The 20757-nt window shown below is 40.6% G+C and overlaps 1 protein-coding gene across 1 annotated transcript in view; it reads left to right on the plus strand.

Annotated features, from left to right (window-relative positions):
* Positions 1-20757, plus strand: part of Nalcn (sodium leak channel, non-selective) — a 247723-nt gene that overhangs the window by 168261 nt on the left and 58705 nt on the right. The window contains exons 16-17 of the mRNA XM_051195188.1: positions 3341-3477; positions 4840-4981. Coding sequence (XP_051051145.1) covers positions 3341-3477; positions 4840-4981 — 279 coding nt within the window. The remainder of the gene's footprint in view (positions 1-3340; positions 3478-4839; positions 4982-20757) is intronic.

A 20757-nucleotide genomic window follows, 5' to 3' on the forward strand; every position in this document is an offset into this window, starting at 1 on the left:
TAATACCCCTAATGCATATTAAAATTCTACAAGATCTATTTTAAAAACATAGAAGCAAGTTTTTTTTTAAAAAAAAAAAACTATTATTATCCTACTGTATTGATTGGCCACTGTATCCGAGGGCATGGTTACCTATAATCTGACATATTCCCATCATGCTGCTGACAAAAATGTGTCAGTCTAAACATGGTCCAAACATTCATCAGCTTGTTGGTGACAAACATCATAAACTAGTTAAATGCCATAGAAGTCTAACTTTATGCCATTCTGCAAATAGAGTGTTCCTACACTCTACACTGAAAAAAGTTAAGCTGCCCAATTAACAAATAGATACCATCTACATCTCTGTCTGCCATACCAGGTTTTCTTTTGCATCTATATTGTCTGTGAGAGCGTCTCTATTTATTCAGTGACTATTTCCTTAGTTGACTCTAAGCTAACCACCATGCCAGGACACAGATAGGATAAATGTGAGGAAAGAAGCTCCACCAGCTTCCCAGCCCTCTGTACTCTCATTCTCTTGGGAAAAGAGTTTATGTGAGACAAAACTATTTGAGATGATAATGCATATGATGGGTTTAAGTGTCTCTCAAACCCTACTGAGCTTCAGAATGAAAGTTTACTTGTAAATTGGTCCTTTTTCACAAGTAAACAGTTAATCATTCTGGATGAGAGTGAGCCCTGAATCTGATGTTTGCATTCCTTATTAGAAAACCAGGAGGGAGATTTGGGGACAAGCACTGGGAAGAAGACAAGTGGCATTGGAAATAGAGGTGGAGGAATGAGCCACAAGCCTGCAGAGAACTTACATAGATCTGCAGGAAGTTTTTCCTGGAGCCCTCAGAGGAAGCAGACCTCAGGAGAAGCCTTGATTGAGAATTAATTCATTGATGCTGGAGGGGTTGCTAACCTCTGATTGTGGAGCTACAAGTCTTGTGATAACTGCTACAGTAACCTACAAAACTGCTAACAATATGTGTTAGATTGAACCTGAACACATTGAAGATTTGACACTGTTTTGACTCATGTGAACAGCAATTCTGTGGTCCAGCCCTACATGCTATCAGATCCTAAGGTAGAGACTGGTGGTCAGAGAAAGATTATCCAAAGACCAAAAACAAGAAGTTCATGAAGTTCAAGAAAGAAGGAGATAGGGACCCAGCTGAGGGCCTGGCAGGAATAAGAGGTGTGTGTGTGGGTGTGTGTGTGTGTGTGTGGGTGTGTGTGTGTGTGTAAAAGAGCATACAATGGGAACACCCAGTAAACTAAGACTACAGAGGTAGGGAGGAGGGAAATAAGACTTTGAGTTCAAATGGAAGGTTTTGATCTTTTTTTTTTTTTTTTTTTTTTTTTTACTTAAAAGTATAAGAGTAACAACAGAAAGGTTTTAAGGCAAAAATTGATATTTCAATGGAAAAATAGATGATAAAAGGCTAACTTGGGAGTAAAGGGAAATTAATTATTAGGCTTGTAAAAGCCCAGTCAGGGAGGTTCTGGTGAGGACAGAAAGAGTTAATGGATGCAGGTGGGTTTAGGAAGATCTCAGAATTTTCATTTTGGTGAGATGTTCTAACCAACATAAACCTTGCCCTTGCGTTTCATACCAGACTAGCATAATATACAATTCAGTCTCTGCTGGTTATCAATCTTAGTCATGCACAGTCATTCTGCTGCCTAAAAAAATGTCTGTCAGAGCGGAGAAAATAATACCTTGACTTATTTGTCTTATTTCTTCAATCCCCTTGTCTTGTGGGTCCCGAGCATTCTGGTCACACTTCTTCCATGGTAACCATTATCTTTTATGGATAATTGTTTGTTTCACTATCTGGGTTATGATGAGGGCTGGGTGAGGGGAAAATGCACACACCCTTTTATTTTTATAGCCCCAGTGTTTTTCATGGAATCTGGCTCATGGGATCGGTTCTCGGGGTGATAGCACAAGAGTCTAAACAAATGAGTCAGCAAAGGCAACTGAACAAGCTCCTCTCTGTGCCATCCATCTTATCCGTCTCTGGCGTGCTAGCCCTGACTGTCTTGCTGTCTGGCTGCCTTAATAAGCCAGACGCTTTTTCTTTCTCTGTGGACCCAACTTAACCAATGGCAAATTTTTCAGCAACTGTACACCAGCCAGTGAGCAGATAGAAATCAGTTACTGAGTCATTTTTTTTTTCTGATTATTCTCATGACATAGAGATGTCTGTGCTTTTCTGTTTTGTGGCTCTTGGTGTTGTGGTTTTGCCATGCTCCTCATCGTCATCAAAAACCACCGTATGATATTCATGTCCTCTGAATACATCGCCGTACCGAGGGGCAACAAACGGCAGTAGCCCTCCTCCCTGAATAAGATTGCTACCTAAGATCAAAAGCTACTCAACAAATCAAATAGATGTCCGCATAGCTAAGCTAATCCATACATGTTTTATTAAATTAAACTGAAATAATCACATACAGCAAAAGATGAGAAAACTAGACATGAGGACCCATGCATGACCTTGCTATCCACCCCAGATCAGATGGAAGCTGAACCATCTGTCACCTGAATTGAGGTCTAGTCTCCAAATGCAGCATTTCTGCTCCTTAGGACCCATTTACAGCTCCATGTATAAGAGGTACCTTGCCCATCCCTTCTGTTTTCCGAAGCTCTCTTGACTTTTACTGCTGATGTCCACGGTCCTGATAAAAAAAATCCTTGTCATTTTAAAGTGAAATGACATTTAACGAGGGGACCATAGCAAATGGCTTTTGGTGCCCTCTTAGTGTGTTTGTGAACTAATAGGACCAATCTTCATTTGGAGAGGGATAGAAACCACTGAAGGTCAGCTGTGATCCACAGGTGATCCTCTTACAAGGCAAAGAGAAGTGCGGAGAATCCACCAGAAAAACTAGCATGGGAAAGGGAGTGGGCGTTGGAAGACAATAAAGTATGAATTAAGTTCCAGCCAAAAACTTATTTGTAGTTCTACATTGGCTACACATAAACTTTAACTTACTGTGAGTCCATGCTACTTCGACCACGCCTGTGTATACAATAAATTTGAATATTTAATCATAGGTAAAAGGCAAAAGATAATGTATGGGTGAAAGGAGAAGACATCTTTGGGAGCACAATAACAAAATCTTCCTCCAGATTTTTTTTTTTTTTAAAGTGGTTTAATTTGCTGTTAACGTTTGTCCTTTCTTTGCAGCAGCAGAAACCAAGCTGAGAAACTATTATATGATGCGTTGTGGGCCTTTGCTGCCATCTACCGTATTGATATGCGATTGCATGTTATTATCTGAAGCCTAAACTATTCATTCCAATGGGATCCTCTCTTCTTCCTCTCTCCCCCGCCCCGTTTAGCTAAAGCAAAGCGAAGCAAACGCGGACACCAAAGAAAAACTCCCTTTGCGCTTGAGAATCTTTGAAAAATTCCCAAACAGGCCGCAAATGGTGAAGATCTCAAAACTTCCTTCAGATTTTACTGTTCCTAAGATCAGGTATCGAACTGTTTCTTTCATTTCATTTAAGCCTTCCTCAGCCCTTCTTTCAGACTGGCGTGTGGGTGGGTTTGGAGTTGTGCTGGAATTTGTTGTCTCCTGCTGTGCCCCCCCCTGCCTTAAGCATTGGAAGCCTGAGTCCCCAGCAACCTCTTAAGAGGAGAGGCAAATGGGCTTCTGTCCTCGCCTCCCTCCAGGGACTCCTCAGCGATTACACCTCCCAGGTACAGACAGGATGGACGTTGCTCAGAGCGTGAAAGAGGATGTAGTGAGGTCCAAGGGCAGCCTTTGTGTATGTGGCAGTCTGGCCACAGTGTAGTCTGCCTCCTGCTGGTTAAAAGAAACATGGCATTTATACCCACACTGATTCAGTCTGTACCAGCTTCACCTTCCTACTAGACAAATGCATATGGATGGTGCAGGGTGCTTTGAACTGCCTGCTTTTAATAATTAAAGGTTAATCTTCCGATGAATAACTCTGAAATCTCTAATACAATCGGAATCACATAAAATTTTTCTATTTATTTTTATATATCTTGGCGAGGGATTAGGAAATTAGACACAGTGCCAAACACTTTAAATTCAAATAGATAAAGACCGCCCGGTCACATAGTGACTGACATGACATATGTTCTGAGCAATGACCTTTTATATGATTTTACCATTTTGTCAACATCGGAAGACATGCTGATGCAAATCTGGATGGTTATTACACGACTGGGTGGTCAATACTGTCTTATGGGACTACCATTTACATGCATGCAGTCTATTGGTGACCCAAATGTCCCTATGTAGTTCATGGCATAGTTGTATTTCTAATCTTTTATAAAGTTAATTGGCTTTGCTTACTTGCATTGATGTTATTTAATTTTTTTCCCACCATGGTTTGGAGATCAGTTGAAGTCTTTTTTCCTTTTGAGTCTTTAAATTCAAAATTATCTCTCAAGGACTTTATAATGAATAGAAGTTTGGAAAGATGAATTAATTCTTTCAAGTCTTAGGGGAAAGATATCTCACTACCATGCTAGGATTCAAATCACACCATCAATTATTGGATACCCTTGCTTTTAAGCTATTTTGGGGGCATTTTGCTTTTGAGCAGGAGTTTGCAAGGATTCAGGAAGTGTTCTCTAAGTTAAATACTTTGATAATTAAATCTAACCGCCTCTCTTGGTATGACACATCTTGTGTGTGTGTGTGTGTGTGTGTGTGTGTGTGAGAGAGAGAGAGAGAGAGAGAGAGAGAGAGAGAGAGAGAGAGAGGGAGGGAGAGAGAGATCCTGCATTGCTTCATGGTCTGTGGAATGCCACCTCCGGCTCCGTTTCCTGAATGACGCCTGGTGTGTGTACTTTGTTTACAAAGGGAAAGCTTCATGAAGCAGTTCATTGACCGCCAGCAACAGGACACCTACTGTCTCTTCAGAATCCTCCCTTCCACATCTTCTTCATCATGTGATAACCCCAAGCGGCCCACGGCCGAAGACAACAAATACATCGATCAAAAAGTAAGGGCCACTGTCTCCATTACCAAACTTCTGTAAAGCATGCATTAGATAAAGGCATGAGACAACTATTTAGGGTGCTGGGTTCCTGGATCTGAAGAGAATAAAGAAGATAATGGTTTTATTTGCAAATAATAATAGATAATTGTGTATGTGTGCATACACATATATACTGTTTACAATGCAAGGCATACTTCTATTATAGTTAAAATTAGCATTGCCAGTGTTTTCTCATGCTTAGGCTCTCCTGTTCATTCTCTACCCCCACAGAGCTGAATGCACTGTGTCGTCTGGCTTAGTCATCTTGCCCTAGCCTAGGTTATGACAGTGACTGCTGCCTTTGCAGCGTGTCTCTTATTTTTTAAAGAATTCTCACTCATTTACTTTCTCTTCATCATCTACAGGTCTCATTCCTCATTCTTACAGGACCCAGGATTGTAGACAACACTGTGATGCCAATATCTTCTTTTTCATATATATTTGTCAGAAAATAATTAGGTTTGTGTCTGGCTGGTTGGATTTCATTATCTCTGGAGAACCCTTGAGATGTTATCTGCATTCTTGGAGTTCAGAAACTCTACCATTATGTACCTTCTCCGTCATTTTCCACCAGAATTGCCTAAACTGGGGAGAGGGCTGTTTGCAGAACAAGACACTTCTTGCACAGGGATAGTTCAACCTATAACATGTTCAAGGATGCCATATCCATTTTAGGACTGCCTTTCTCCCCCCTCTCAACTCTTTTTTTTATTTATAATTTTTTTTATTTAATTTTATATAACAAAGTCCAATTAAATGAAAACAAACATTTATACACAATATTTGGGAATTTGGGCGTCGTTCTTTCCAAACTACTTCCTGCTGGTAAGGGGCGCTGTCTTGGGGGATTCGAAGAAGATTCAGATATCCTAGCTGTAGTCTATAGGGCTGTTTTGTCCAGCTGTTTTGAATGTAGGATCAGCTTGTACTCTGTTTCAGGCGGTCTGGCGTGATCAAACCACATTAGTCTGGAAGGAATCCACATCTTTTCATTTTCTGTGGAAACAAAAATAGAAATCCTTTTCCCCAATAACTTGTTCTTCAAGTTAAATTTTGGAGTCAAATCATTTTCTCCACTTTTGTCCTATGCATTAATGTTTTCCTTGTTCCAGCCCAGTTTGGTCTTCCTGGACACAAATTTGACTTCAGATGATACCATTCATGGCTTTCACTTGTGTAATGAAAAATCATGCAATGTGTATGGTGCTTTTAACTTCTTTTAGTTTGTTATTGATTGTGTTAGTTTGAACTAAGAGTCTGTGGTGTCTATACTTCCTAGTCACTACCATAAACAGGTAAACAGCCAATTGAACTAAGGAAAGACATCTGGAGAGAGGACAACATGGTGCAGGCCAGTCTGAGGTCTCATTTTGCATACTGGAAAGCAGATTGACATTGTCATGCCAACATAATGAGATTTGTCTTATTATATTGGCTATTATAAACCAGCGGCAAAGCAGCTATCTCTACACCCTGACTGCTGTGGTTATGACCGCCTGCCTCCCAGAGAAAGAACAAAGTGCCCAGTGTGGCAAAACCAGGACACGCTTTCCTATAATTAGGAACAATGTCCCACAGAAAACTGCAAATCAACCCCTTCTTTAAAAGAGCACATGGATTTCTCACAATTCCTGGATAGAATATCAATCACTAAGGACTAAGAGGATGATTGACAGCTGTGAGGTGGGGGGGTAGATTGGGGGAGGCACACTTCGGTGCACCCAAGCCTCTCCACCATCTACTATTATGCCACTTCTCATTTTCTGCATACCTTTTTTTTTGGGAGGGTGACTTCTTTTTAGTTTAGCAGACACATTTCACCACGGGTGCCATCCTTTGCTTATCTGAGAGAAGCTGCAAGATTTTGAAGGCAGTAATCAGTCCCCAGCCTGTGGAGCTGATTGAAACCCACCCTGACTGTTTAAACAAAGATGGTCACAAACATGGTGTTTCTCTTCATCTTGTCCCTGCTTGGTGGACCATAAGCCATTGAAATATAGGCAGGAGAGTGCTATTCTCCTCCCATGGTATTGACTCTAACCTGGGCAGAAGCTCAAACTGGGAAGTGAAATGTAAGTCTGCCTCCAGGTCTCATCACCTGATCCCGAGAGAGAGAGAGAGAGAGAGAGAGAGAGAGAGAGAGAGAGAGAGAGAGAGAGAGAGAGAGAGAGAGAGAGAGCGCTACCTATATTGCCATGTGTCTTGGTTTGCTTCCTGTTGCTGTGGTAAGCAAAATCAATATGGGAAGTAAGGGACGTATTTCATCTTCTAGCTTATAATCCATCATAGAGGGAAGTCAGGCAGGAACTCCTCGAGGCAGGAGCTTGAAGCAGAAACCAGGGGAAGAGCACTGCTTACTGACTTGCTCCCTCTGCATAGCTTTCTCACACTGTCCGGGCCCATCTGCCCAAAGATGTCTCTACCCACAGTGGGCTGAACCCTCCTACGTCAATTTGTAATCAACGAAATAATCCACAGACACGCTCACAAGCCATTTTGATGGGAGCAACTCCCCAGCTGAAGTTCCTTCTTCCCAGGTGTGTCTAGGTTTGTGTCGAGTTGACAAAAACCAATCCAGATACCATAAAACTAGTCTCCAACCTTTGGCTCTATTTCAGTGATGGAGCAACAGTTTTCACCTGTTTCTGGAGCTGTTTGTAAATACTTAGGACTTCCCATCATGTTTGAGAGTCTTTGGCCAGGGCAATATGAGACAAGAAACTCCAGTGTGAGTTAGCACTTCCAGTGTAGCACAAAAAAATAAGAGGCCCAGAGACAGATATTGAGGTTCAAGCTTCAAGCTGAAGATCAGGAAAGCAAAGCAGTCAGCCACTAGCTCTTCCCTCTACCTGTGCTCAGACCAAAGGGGCGATCCTCAGATTCACTCAGGCTGCTATGCTCTCCTCAATGCAGCTCGAGACTAATCCTCAGACCAAATGTCAGCTTGAAACCCTGCTCCTGTTTTATATACCTCTTTAAAGCTGGGATTAAAGGCATGTGATCCTGGGTGCTGAGATCGCCTTTGTGTGAGCTGTTTCTTTTAGAACTGGATCAATTTTGTGTAATCAGTGTGGCCTCCAACTAACAGAGATCCATATACCTCTTAATCCTGAGTCCTAGGATTAAAGGTGTGTACCATCACTGCCTAGCTCTATGGCTATTAGGATCACCATTGCCTGATCTCTATAGCTTGAAGCTGGCTTTGCTTTCTGAATCCTCAGGCAAGCTTTAATAAATCATGATTAATATATCACCACTTTCAAGGAAGAAAAAGTGCAAGGAACAGTGATCCAACATTGATATTTTAATCATGCAAATATCTACTCATTTTTTACCTTTTTTTCTTATTTTACATATCATCTCAGTTCCCTCTCCCTCCCTCCTCCTCTCCCTCCCTCTCCCCCCCTTCTCTCCCTCTCTCCTTTCCTCTCTCCTTCCCTCCCTCCCTCCCATCCCCCTAACCACCCTCCCATCCCACCCCCCCACACTCCACAGTGAGGGTGATGCCTTCCAGAAGGGATCAACAAAATCTCTCAAGTCATTTGGAGTAGGGACTAGGCCCTTCCTCCTGTGTCTAGGTTAAGGGAGTGTCCCTCCATGGGAAATGTGCTCCCAAAGTCCTTTTGTGCACCAAGGATACATCCTGGTTCCACTGTCAGAGGTTCCTTAGACTGCCCAGGCCTTGTAACTGAGACCCATGTTCAGGGGATCTGAGTCTATCCAATGCTGGTTTCCCAGCTGTTAGTCTGGGGGTCCATTAGCTCCTCCTTGTTCAGGTCAGCTGTCTCTGTGGGTTTCTACTCATATGTTTCTTTGTATTATTGAGATGAAATTCTAGAGTTGTAATGCAGAGTGCTTTCTAATTATACAAGATGCAAACTTGACTCCCTAGTAACCCAGTGATATGACCCATTCACTCAGCCTGCAGCAATGAACCCTTCGATCCAAATTCTTGATCATTGCTCTGCAATCTGTGTCACCTTGATGCCTCTGTCTTACTCTTAGCCAGCATGCTACTTCTTGGGTCAGAACCTGCCTATTATTTAGAATCATAAGTGAGCTTTGCGGAACTCCAGAAGCTGTAACCCAAGTACAAAATTGAGAGTAAAATGATAAACATTAATTTTAATGTATTGTTTATCCTTTGCATTTCCTTAAGTCTTCCACATCCACTCAGTAACTCTACAAAAATGTGTGGAGCTCCCACTATTTGCTTATCTGCCATTCCTCTGGATGTGGGAATTCAAAAGAAATCAAGATGTGAACTTTAGAAGGTGACAACATTAGGAAGAAACATAAGCAAACAGGTTAAAGTAAAAGCTATTATGGGAACAGGAGCTAGAGAGATGGCTAGGGTCCTTGTTTCTCTTTTAGAGGACCTCAGCTCAGTTCCCAGTACTGACACAGTGGCTCAAACTATCTGGGATTCCAGATCCGATACCTTCCTTTGACTTTTGTGGGTACCAGGCATGCACTAGACATGATCGCCCGAGTCCTCCTTCCAATACAGTTGAAAAGCATAGAAAGGGGCTTCTGGCAAATAGTACCCTACAGAAAGTGAACCATATTGTCATCTATCCTGTACCTTACATTCTTGTGGAGTAAATTAAAGGCTCCTGGGAGATTTTCTCTTCACAAAGCCTTGTTGATTACCATGCATCATTTCAGCAATTTCCTGCGTGATTATAGACTGTCATGTTTTGTTCTAGTAACTCTACATGTAGCAACTTGCTCAACCTGATCTATAATTTCCAGAGTGAGCATTTACATTTATGCACTCATAAAATAAATAAATAAAGGCAGAGAGGGTGGGGGAACAAGCTGCTTTGGTCTTTAGGGGTGTTGACTTTCTGAAATAATTCTCCCAAGTAATATTTTGGCAGCCTAAAAAAACTATTGAAAGATGTGGGAGGGTGAGATAACAGGATGCTAACAAATAGCCATATTCCTGTACCAGGCAGGGTAGTCGTGAAGGGACTGCCAGGGCTGATGTTCACAACACAAAATACAAAAATTATATGCCGGTCTCTGATAGCTTAAAACTGACTACTTAGTCATTATAATGAAAAGAAAACAAAAAGGTCTATAATATAAAAGCAAAGTGTTGTTTTTCATTTTTATTCATCTTTGTAAGTTTTTGGCTTCGAAGTAAGAGGTGGCTGTGCATGGATGCACATTCTCCTATTCAATCTCTCTCTTTTGGGGACCTTTGTCCATCAAGAATGTTCTGGAGGCACTGGGAAAGTTGTTTACTAACTTCAACTAGTAAGAAATGAAATTCCTAACCAATATTCTTCAAAACTGTTTTTTTTTTTTAACATGAGGGTTATATGCAATATGTTTATGTTTCTTGGATGTATGTTCATGGAGAGGCAAAAGGGAGCTATAGGTAGTTGAAGAATTAGTTTTCCTCAGAAGTATGACCCATGCTCCAGTAGGTTGCCAATGTCCCAGCGAGCAGCCCTATAACATAAGTTCTGAACCTTATATATGTTTTAAGAATAAAATTAGAAGGGCACATAAAATTGAGAGAGGGACAGGGAACCCAGAGCAATTAGAGCAGGAAGTGAAGAATGGATATGATCAAAATGTATTGTCATGTGTGAAATCCCCCCCCCAAATCTTGTAGCCAATGCAGGATTGCAGGATTTTAGATTCTGAACCATCTCTAAAACACACTTCAAGGAACTAAGGCTGCTGCTAAAATATATAGGGTGTTGACATCAATCTTTTTTTTTTTTTCTCTTTTAGCTAAAGTTTCACTTATAGAGCTTATCTTTCAGTAACTGTTCAACCTTCTTGTGTCACAGTTGTTGCTAATGGTCACATTCTTGTTATTGATATGTGAAATTCAAATGCAATTGAAACCTAGGATCCCAGGGCTGTTTGAACTCTGGATTTAAATTCCCAAACAAATTAACCGCTCGAATCAAAGCCACTCATCTGTGTCTCCAGACTCCATCTGTTTATATGAGATATAAATATAGAATCATTTTGTATTTACATCAATAACTCAAAACCTCTGGCATGTGTTTCTTGTTTTGTTTTTATTTTTTGTATATGGGTATTTGCCTGCCTGCATGTCTGTGGTCCACATGCATGCAGTGTTCATGGAGGCCATTAGAGGGAGTTGGGTCCTCTGGGAAGACAGTTACAGAGGGTTGTGAGTTGCCATGAGAATACAGGTGATTGAGCCTGGGTCTTCTGGGAGAGCAGCCAGTGCTTAACTACTATGCCATCTCTCCATTCCCCAGCATATATTTGTGACATCAGTTAATACCATGCATTAATCATTTTCACTTGTTTTCAATGGATCAAGGTGCCTCGTGTTCTGTTTTGCAAGTCACTGTCATATAGTAGTAGCTGACTTGGCCAAATCTGTGTTGACCCCAGCCATCACTTGAGTGATGAAAGGACTGTCACAAAATTCAAGTCAATTAACTTTCCAGTCATTTAGTTCCAAGCTTTGTAAGATACACACATGCAAACTGATATGATTCACTTTCAAACAGTCCTTCATAGCATTCGCCTCATTTACAGTTATTTCATGGATTAATTACTTAAGAAAAACACAAGTCAAGGGAGGCACAAAGATTTAAAGTAATCTTATAGTGTAATGCTAATTCATTCTCAAACTGCATTTCAGACTATGCACACTGAATGTAAGCTTACAGCTTACATGAAACTCACAGAAAGTAGAGTTTCACACAAAATAGGAACCAACTTACACAGCACTTCCTAGAGTCCCAGGGGGGAAAAAGTGATCTCTCTCTGTCTCTCTCTGTTGTACATATTCTAATTCTTATGCCTGGTGTTTATGAAGGATTCAGAATGCATGGTGTGGAAATAACTAAGATTAAATCTCTATTTTTTTATTTATTCTTCTCTCATGTATTACATTCCAACCACAGTTTTCCTTCCCTCCACTCCTTCCTGTTCCCTCCTGCCTCCCATCTTCCCCAAGATTCACTCACAAAAGACCAGGCCTCCCAGGAGTATCAACCCAACACAGCATAACAAGCTACACTAAGCCTAGGCACAAACCCTCATATCAGTGCTATACTAGGCAATCCAGCAGATTGAAAATGGACTCAAGAGCACGTGAAAGAGCCAAAGACACCCACAACTCCCACTGTTCAGAGTACCACAAGAACACCAAGCTACACAGCCATAACATATGCAGAGGGTAGCACAGTCCAGTGCAGTATCCTCTTGACCTATCACCCAAAGTTCCCTTTCCACATCCTAAGACACGTTTCAAAGCTTCATAATGTGACATTATAATGGAATTCACCTTTACATGCATTGGAACATGACTATTTTAGTCTTATCGCCACCTACATTAGTCACCTTTTAGAATTCTTTCTTTCCGAGCATAATGTCAACTCCATAAAAAGTTTACTTTAGAGAAACCTCTTGCTGTACACATGATCTGTCACACTTGCTCCAACATTAATTTGCAGCTCATGGGTGCATGGTAAATTCAAATCTAGTCAAGTGAGGCACCACCTTCCACCTATGTAATTTTAAGTAATTGCTTATTTCCAATTACTACGTTTTACGTGGGAGCCATTCAATAGAGTGGCTCATTACAATAATTGCACCGTGCCTTCCCTGCAGAAATGATGCTCATCAAGCCCTATTCATCTCGGACCATGGTTTGTTTCATGGTCAGATGTTCACGTACCCACTTTCTCATCTCCTGTTACTCTGTTAGTGCCTTCAAAATGAAACTTGAAAAAAAATAAGGCCATCTAAACTTTCCATATTAGAAACAAATTTATTGTGAACACTTCAAATAAGAAATACAAATCTTAGTCACAAACTATAGTTTTGTTCATTTGTTTTATTCTTTGGGGGGCCCTCTGTCACACTATACAACAGGAGTCACATAGGAGTCTTCTGATTAATCAACGCCGTGATGGAGCTCTGATTTGGAGGGATCAGTAAAGGTAAGATTTAAGTTCTACGATCATGGAGATTCTAATAGGTGAGAAACTCGGTCCTTTCCCGTGTTCCGGGGTTCTCATTCTAACCATCCATGACACACATAGAGAAGAACACAAATACTGACTCTTACATTTTTTACAGTAAGATTTTGGACAAGTAAAAATTTGTCATAGGTGTGCTAACCTCATCTCTCACAGAAAGCAAGCAGACAATTTTAGAAAGCTCATTTTTATTTCCTAGGATGTTCACAAAGATATCATGATGAACTGAAAAGACTTGAACCCCACTGTGCTATCCAGAGTTCTAATGACAATTGTAAGTTGTGCATCGTTCACGACAGCAAACAACCTCATTTTTACTAGTCTCCGATTTCACCTTTAAGGAGAAAACACTAATATTTACCTGTGAGAACCGATTTTCAGTTAAAGCTCAAAATATGCATATGACATCTCAGCACAAATCAAGGCAGAAAATCAGTAATGACATTTAAATGTACATACAATGGGCATTGATATAATTCTTCATTTAATGGCTAAAGAACAACATTCCTTTTGTTTTTACATCCCAAATAAGGATTCCCCTCCTTCCCTTCTTCTCAGTCCCCCCCTTCTCTTGACACCCCTTGTCCCATCCATTCTCCACTCTTCAGATACAGGTGAGCATCCCATGGATATCAGCCAGACACGGTGCATAAGCTGCAGTGAGACTAGGCGCCTCCTCTTCTGTTAAGGGAGACCAACGTTCTTATTCAAGAAAAGGAGGATGACTGATATGACTTGAATATCTAGTTTCTCATAAATTCTAAATACATTCTAAGTAAATATCCTACGGAAGATATGACGTAACCAAAATATAATGAAATTAAAAATCCAGTAACACACACACACATAAGATCGTCAATAGTTCAAACCAGACAAGTGGAAATCCCACCCCTAAGCAAAGAGTTACATGGAATTGACTATGCTGTCCCAAGGAAAATCAGTTTTTTCAATGGCATGCCTCAGAGTAGTTGACCAACACAAGACATGTGCATGTGCGTGTGCGTGTGCGTGTGTGTGTGTGTGCTTGCGTGCACAAGCACATGCTTTTTGTGTTGTTTTGGTTGTCTTTTTTGTCTTACTGGATTTTGTTTGTTTGTTTATACCTTCATTTTATTTATTTCATTTACTTTTAAAGTTTTAGGAGTTTTTGTGAAAGGACAAGAGTACTATGGTTAGGTAGGTGGGGAAGATCTGGGAGGATCTGGGGTAGAAAAAAAAAGAACATTATCAAAATATATTGTATGAAAAAAATAGTATCAAAAATTATCAATTCCAAAAAGAAAACACATTTTTGATGTTGAAAATGCACTTCAGATAATGCCTTGCTAAAGAAAACAATGGAAATAGAATCTGTAAGTGGAAAGTGATTGACATAATATATATCAAGGTTGTGGTAGACAGCTAATGGATCTTTTGACATTTATTTGAAGGAGATTTCCATCCGTGTGAACTTTTACAATTATGAGCATAAAATTGATCTTAAGTCTGTGAGGTTTATAATAAGGCCCACTCACTGTTCTTGTATTTTATGACTTTGCTTTCAATCTTTCTTGTTCCTTATTAAGAAAGTGTCATCTTTAATTAGAATTTTATTAAGTGTTATTCTTGAAGCAGTCTTTTTTTTATTAGCAGAATTTTAAGAAAGAAAAACTAGTTCTGGGCGCATATCTAATACAGGAATAAATGTTTAAATTAACTTTCTAACTATCAAAAATTTACTTTGAAATTACATCATCAAGAAACATTGCAGGGCAGCTGAGATGAGGGAAACAGCAGATTCGGGTAAACTCTGAGGGGGACAAGAAAAGCAGATAAAGGTAGGGGCATAGAGCCAGGAAATCATAGAGAGAAAGGCTCCATGTTCAGCCATTGCATTGAAACAGCAGCAGGAGAAACAAAACTCTGGAGTTGAGAGAGAAACACTGAGCTGTCCGGTGAACCCAACGGTAAGAATGGACAAGTGCTGATCATCAAAATCAAATATCCTGTAAGTCATGATAAAAAAAAAAAAATGAGCAAAAATACAAGCCGTAAATCCATATCCATAAGCACCTGTACCTGGGGCACTCTATTGCAAAAATTGAGTTTAAAGGGCTGAAAACCACATAAGGATGAATGAGAAGCATAAATAAGCTTTAGAAGAAATCAGAAGGAAATAACCCATATAGGGCTAAGTAGAACTATATGCATCTTAAGGCTTTGTATATATTTATGCCTCTTAGCTATTGTAAGAGTTTGAATTACAATATTAACCTACTTATACATAATACTGACAGACACGATGCCGTATTAAAGTAGTTTATTAAAAACAACAACAAAAGAAGTCAGAAGTGAGGCACTGAGCTTAAGTAAGAATCCTAAGTAAAATCAACAATATTAAAGAATTGGATTGTTACATTGTGCCCAAAAGATCATAACAAAGAGAGGAGTTCTTAAATTTTTCCTGTGTATGTATGTATGGGATGTGTGTGCTCATGTGTGTATGTATGTTTGTGTGTGTGCAAGTGCATATGCATGGGTTAGGGTTAGGGTGGAGGTCAGAGAATGATGCTGAGTGTCTTGCCTGCACATACCCCACCTTGCATTTGGAGGCAGTATCTTCCATTATAGCTTACTGCCTTATTTAGTGCATGCAGGCAGGCTGCTTGCTCTGAGAAGCAGAATCTGCTTCTGGAGTGCTGATAACTGGCTGTCTCACCTGGCTTCCATTGGGTGTTGGTCTTCTTGCTTGCATTAGCAAGCAGTTACCTGATGAACAGTCTCCCTGGTGCTTGGGAAAACCTTAAAAATCAGAAAGAAATAAAAATAACATCCATATTATCATTCTAGGCATCTCTAGTGGAGAATACCACAGCCACATAATAGAACAAGTGACAAATATTCTAAAAGAGAACATTTGAAAGAAATATGGAAAGCATATGCACATCCCTGAAAATATTGCCCAAGAAGGGCCAGAAATGCAACCTATGCCACATATGTTATAAGACTTTGAACTTTAAAACTGTTTGTGTATTTGTCTCCCCAAGCAGCAAGTGACTTTTAAATTAATGAGCGTCAGATCATCATCAGACATTTTAGCAACAATCTTTTAGATCAAAGGACACCAGAGTACCACTCAGAGAAGACTGTGAAGGATGGGCCTCTTACACCTAGGAAAACTGAATTTCTTGATTAAAAGAGACAGAGAAGCCGATATCAGGATGTCATTGTACACTCAGAGCTCTATGTAGTAGTGTTCCCATGAGCTCTTTCCAGAGAAACTTCTGAAAACCATACCTCTGACAGGTACCCCACCCGCAAAAGTGACTTGGGCATTAATGGAAGTAAATACCAAGCGGCGGTGGGAGGCACTCGTACCGAAGAGCTGAGACGATGTGAGGGTGAGGCTAAAGGGAAGCACACCACAGCTACGAGCTTTGAGGAAGAAGAATGCAGGCCAAGCCGTTTCAAAGTCTGCCAGTCATCTGGGCGGTGGGTCTGTGGGTCCATCATCCTTCCAAGATCATCTGTGAATGGAAATAAAACTGGTGGATAAGTATGAGATAGTCAAATCTGTTATTGCTTGTGTAGAATATCAAGTCCTGAATTCAAGAGAAAATATATAGAAATGTCGCATAGGAAAAGCAAGTAAAATTTCCTGAATCTAAATTGAAACTATCAGAGTCAGCTCGGGGAAAGTTCCATAATAGTGACCATCTTGGAAGCAATGAACAGTGCCTGAAAAAAATATTCCTCAATAAATCCATCAAGGCTGCTTGGAGAAAATGTTGTCAATTTTGAATAGGAAGTACACATAATTATGGACTATCCTGTCATTTCTGAGAGCAAAGAAACTGTGACAGCAGCTGCTAACATCATATCAAAAGAATTTATGGGCCAATGGGAAGTTAATCGGTCAACATAAGTTGAGAAAAAGAGCATAGAGTGTGTGGTTATGGAGGAAGATGGGGAGTCTGAATCGAATTGGAGGAAGAGAAAGAATGTGATCAAAATATGTTATATTAAATTATCAATGAATAGATAACAACATTAAAAGTAGCAATTATAATGGGCTAAAACTTATAACAATTGGATGTCTTAACCTTGAATTCATAGTGATACTTTAAATAGTCACTTTGTATAGCGATACACTATTTATGATTTACTAAAGGTTGCCTGAGGATTCAGAAAGCAAAGAAACTGGCTGCACACTTTTAATCCCAGCAGCCAGAAGCTAGGAGGTGGTGGTACACACCTTTAATCCCCTAGGTTTAAGGTGTAGATGGATCTCTGTGAGTCAAAGCCACCCAGATCTACAAAAGATTGAATCAGCCTAAAAGAGAACTATAGCTCACACCGTTAATCCCAGGACTCATGAGAGGTATATAAATCAGTATCAGATATTCAGTAGGTGACATTCATTCTGAGGAGGCAGCAGTTTGAGACTTGGTGAAGAACTCGTACGTGGATCAGCCCTTTTAGCCTGAGCTAGAAGTAAGAGCTAGTGGCCATATGCTTTGCTTTTCTGAACTGAATCTTGAAGTTTGAAGCTTGAACCCCAATATCATTCTCTGGGTCATTTATTCTTCATGTTACAACTTTTAAAGATTATATAAAACCTATTAACTATTAAAAACTGGTATGAAAAGGTAAAGAGTCATGAACTTAAACCTTGAGTGTTTCCCTGTGGACTATGCTAGTAGATAAAAACTTAGGGACAGTTACTCATTGAAGAATCATTTCAATGAAATGAAAAGAAACAACAATTTCACAAGTAGGATGAGTCTATACAACAAACATTAATGCTATTGATATCATAAAAAGACACAGGGGAGTATGTGTTTTCTGATGACAGAACATGACAACAAAGGCAGCCCTGCCAGAGAGACCAAACCGGAGCATAACTGTTGAGATGTTCAGATCAACCACTGATTCACAGGAAACAGAGGAGGCTGAAGACCCTGTCAGCCAACCTGCCCTTTACACACGACCAGAAATGGCAAGGGACGTGCCACCATTCCTTAACTAAAGGACTTTTATAAAAATAAGCAAGAGCCACCCATCCATTGCTGTGTCCTTCCAATCCAAATTGGAGTAACTTGCAGAAACTGAATTGCGTTTCATGGCTTTTGAGCTCTGTGTTAAAGTGTACAATTTAGGGAATATCAGTCTCTCTCTCTCTCTCTCTCTCTCTCTGTGTGTGTGTGTGTGTGTGTGTGTGTGTGTGTGTGTGTGCGTGCTTTTACTAGGCCTGAACCTAAGATCTCACACAAGGTACAAGAGTTTAACTTGACTCAAAATGTGGACATATCTTTGAAATTAAAACCTTTCAACCAATTGTTTGTTTCCAGTGCAAACTCCATCTAAATGGGTCCCCTCTGTTTCTTCTTATTTTCTACATATTAGATGCCTTTAGATTCAGTATGAGCTGTGACTGACTCCTTTCACTGCTACAATTTACAAACTATGGTCTGAAATTATTTATTTTGAAATGGCTCCGTGTAGTGCTTATTTTAGGTGACTAGCAGTATCTTTTGAAGGCAGAAGAGGGCACCGCAGAGCAATGTAGCTCTGAGAATGTCTGTGCTAAAAGAAAAAAATACAGTTTTACTACCACAGCCAAGGACTAAAGAATGATTGATATCTACAGACCTTTATTTACTATGAAAAGAACAGCATGTGTGTGTGTGTGTGTGTGTGTGTGTGTATGTGTGTGTGTGTAGAGAGAGAGAGAGATAGAGAGAGAGAGAGAGAGAGAGAGAGAGAGAGACCTAGCATATCAAATGCACATCTTTCAGAACACAGTAAAGCTTAATCTGCAGGTGTTGAATTAAAACAGGAAACATACAGCTACTTCTGCTGCTAATTGTAATACAATTTCTCAAGGACAACCTTGAACACATGACCTCAACATTTGCTGTAACTGAGTCATGTTTATTCTACTAGATAGCATCCCAAATATGTAGAAGGTGCGTTTGATACCAGCTACCCCTTTGCAGTGTAGTTGACAAGTGCTTGAAACCCAGTTGCTGCCTTATGCAAAAGACAGTTAAGGCGTACTGCTGGCTTCCAGCATTACAGTCTCTGCCCTCACTGCCCATCATGGGCTGCTGACCCTCCTGTACCCTGGGCCTGACTTTTGACTCCTGATTATATATTTCTAGTAGTCATAGCATAAGCCCTCCCCTGATAGGACCTTCAGCTGTGCCTCCGGAGTATCACCCCCTTGAGATGTGCTAAAATCTCAAAGAGTTTGTAAAATTGTTCTAGTGGCACTTCTTTTTTTCTCTTATTTTACATATTGATCCCAGTTCCCTCTCCCTCCTCTCCCCTTCCATCCCCCCTCCCAAACTCCACAAGGAGGGTGATGCCTTCCAGGAGGGGTCAACAAGATCTGTCAAGTCATTTGGAATAGGGACTAGGCCCTCCCTCCTGTGTCTAGGTTAAGGGAGTATCCCTCCATGGGGAATGTGCTCCCAAAGTCCTTTCGTGCACCAGGGGACACATCCTGGTTCCACAGTGGCACTTCTTTAGGGGGTGAAAGATGTAGGAAAGTGAATGCCCTTTTACATGAAAATGTACCTTCTAAATAAATGACATCCACTCTAGTCTCTATCAACATGTGATTAATTCTCCTGGGAGTGCTAGTCAATTAGAAAGCAATTCAGTTTTTCATTACAGACAGATAAAATTTTTCATGGATGTAGGTGGAAAGATCGGTATGTTCAGTGATCCTGCACTTCATTTCAGATCTGCTGGGTGATGTGAAAACTACATTGGACATCAGGTAGTCAGTAGTGATGGCAAGGACCAGTTTGTTGGGTTAGATAGATAGATGGCTAGGTGGGTAACGTGCTCACTGTGCAAACTGGTGAATGTGAGTGCAGTTCACTATTGGCCACACGAAAAGCTGGTTGTAGCAGTAAGGATCTATAAGCCCAGTGCTGGGGTACAGAAATAGGGGGATCCCAGAGGCTCGTTGGTCAGCCACTCTAACCAATCACTGAGTTTCAGGTTCAGTGGGAGATTCTAGCTCAAAAATCCAAGGAAAATATTGACAGAGTAAGACACTTGATATTCACGTCTGACCTCCACATGATCACACACACACACACATGGGTTTGTGACTTTGTCCTTTCCCAATCCTGGTCATATAGACATCTTGGTTCTTATTTGTAGACTGGTTTGTACATGGGAGCTCCTGTGTCCTAGCCTGCTCTGCCTTACTGATCTGTTCAGTTGCAGAATTCAAGAACCTGGCTCCTACCTGTCTTTCATTATCAGTGATTATCAATATTGTGCCAAGTGGTTAGAAAAGATAATCTGTTAGTGGCAGAAGATATCCCACTCTCCCATCACTGGCTCCCACTGAAATTGTCCGCTCTTAGTTCTTGGGAATCTAGCATGGATGGTATATACCCCCTTCTCTCTTTCTCTCTCCATCTCTCTCCCTCTTCATCTCTTTGGACCACTTAGTAACCTGTAAAGAGGTTCACTAACCTAACATGCAACCGATGAGCAGGACAGAGCTGAGTTCGCCCGCCTTCCGGGATGTTTTCTTCATCCTCTTCTCTGGGACAGCTTTTGTCATTGCCTAGAGGCAAACTTTGGCCTCTTGCCATCTTTCCCTGTCCCTGAAGGTAAAATACCTCATGAACTCATGTTCAGATTAGTATTGGATCACAGGCCAGGAACTTGCAGAAGTATGGTGTGGATTGGAAAATATTTCACCAAGCCATGCATGATGTGTGTTACAGGATTTTCTGCCTG

Source organism: Phodopus roborovskii, unplaced genomic scaffold (assembly GCF_943737965.1).
Source record: "Phodopus roborovskii unplaced genomic scaffold, PHOROB, whole genome shotgun sequence".
In the NCBI taxonomy this organism is placed as follows: Eukaryota; Metazoa; Chordata; class Mammalia; order Rodentia; family Cricetidae; genus Phodopus; species Phodopus roborovskii.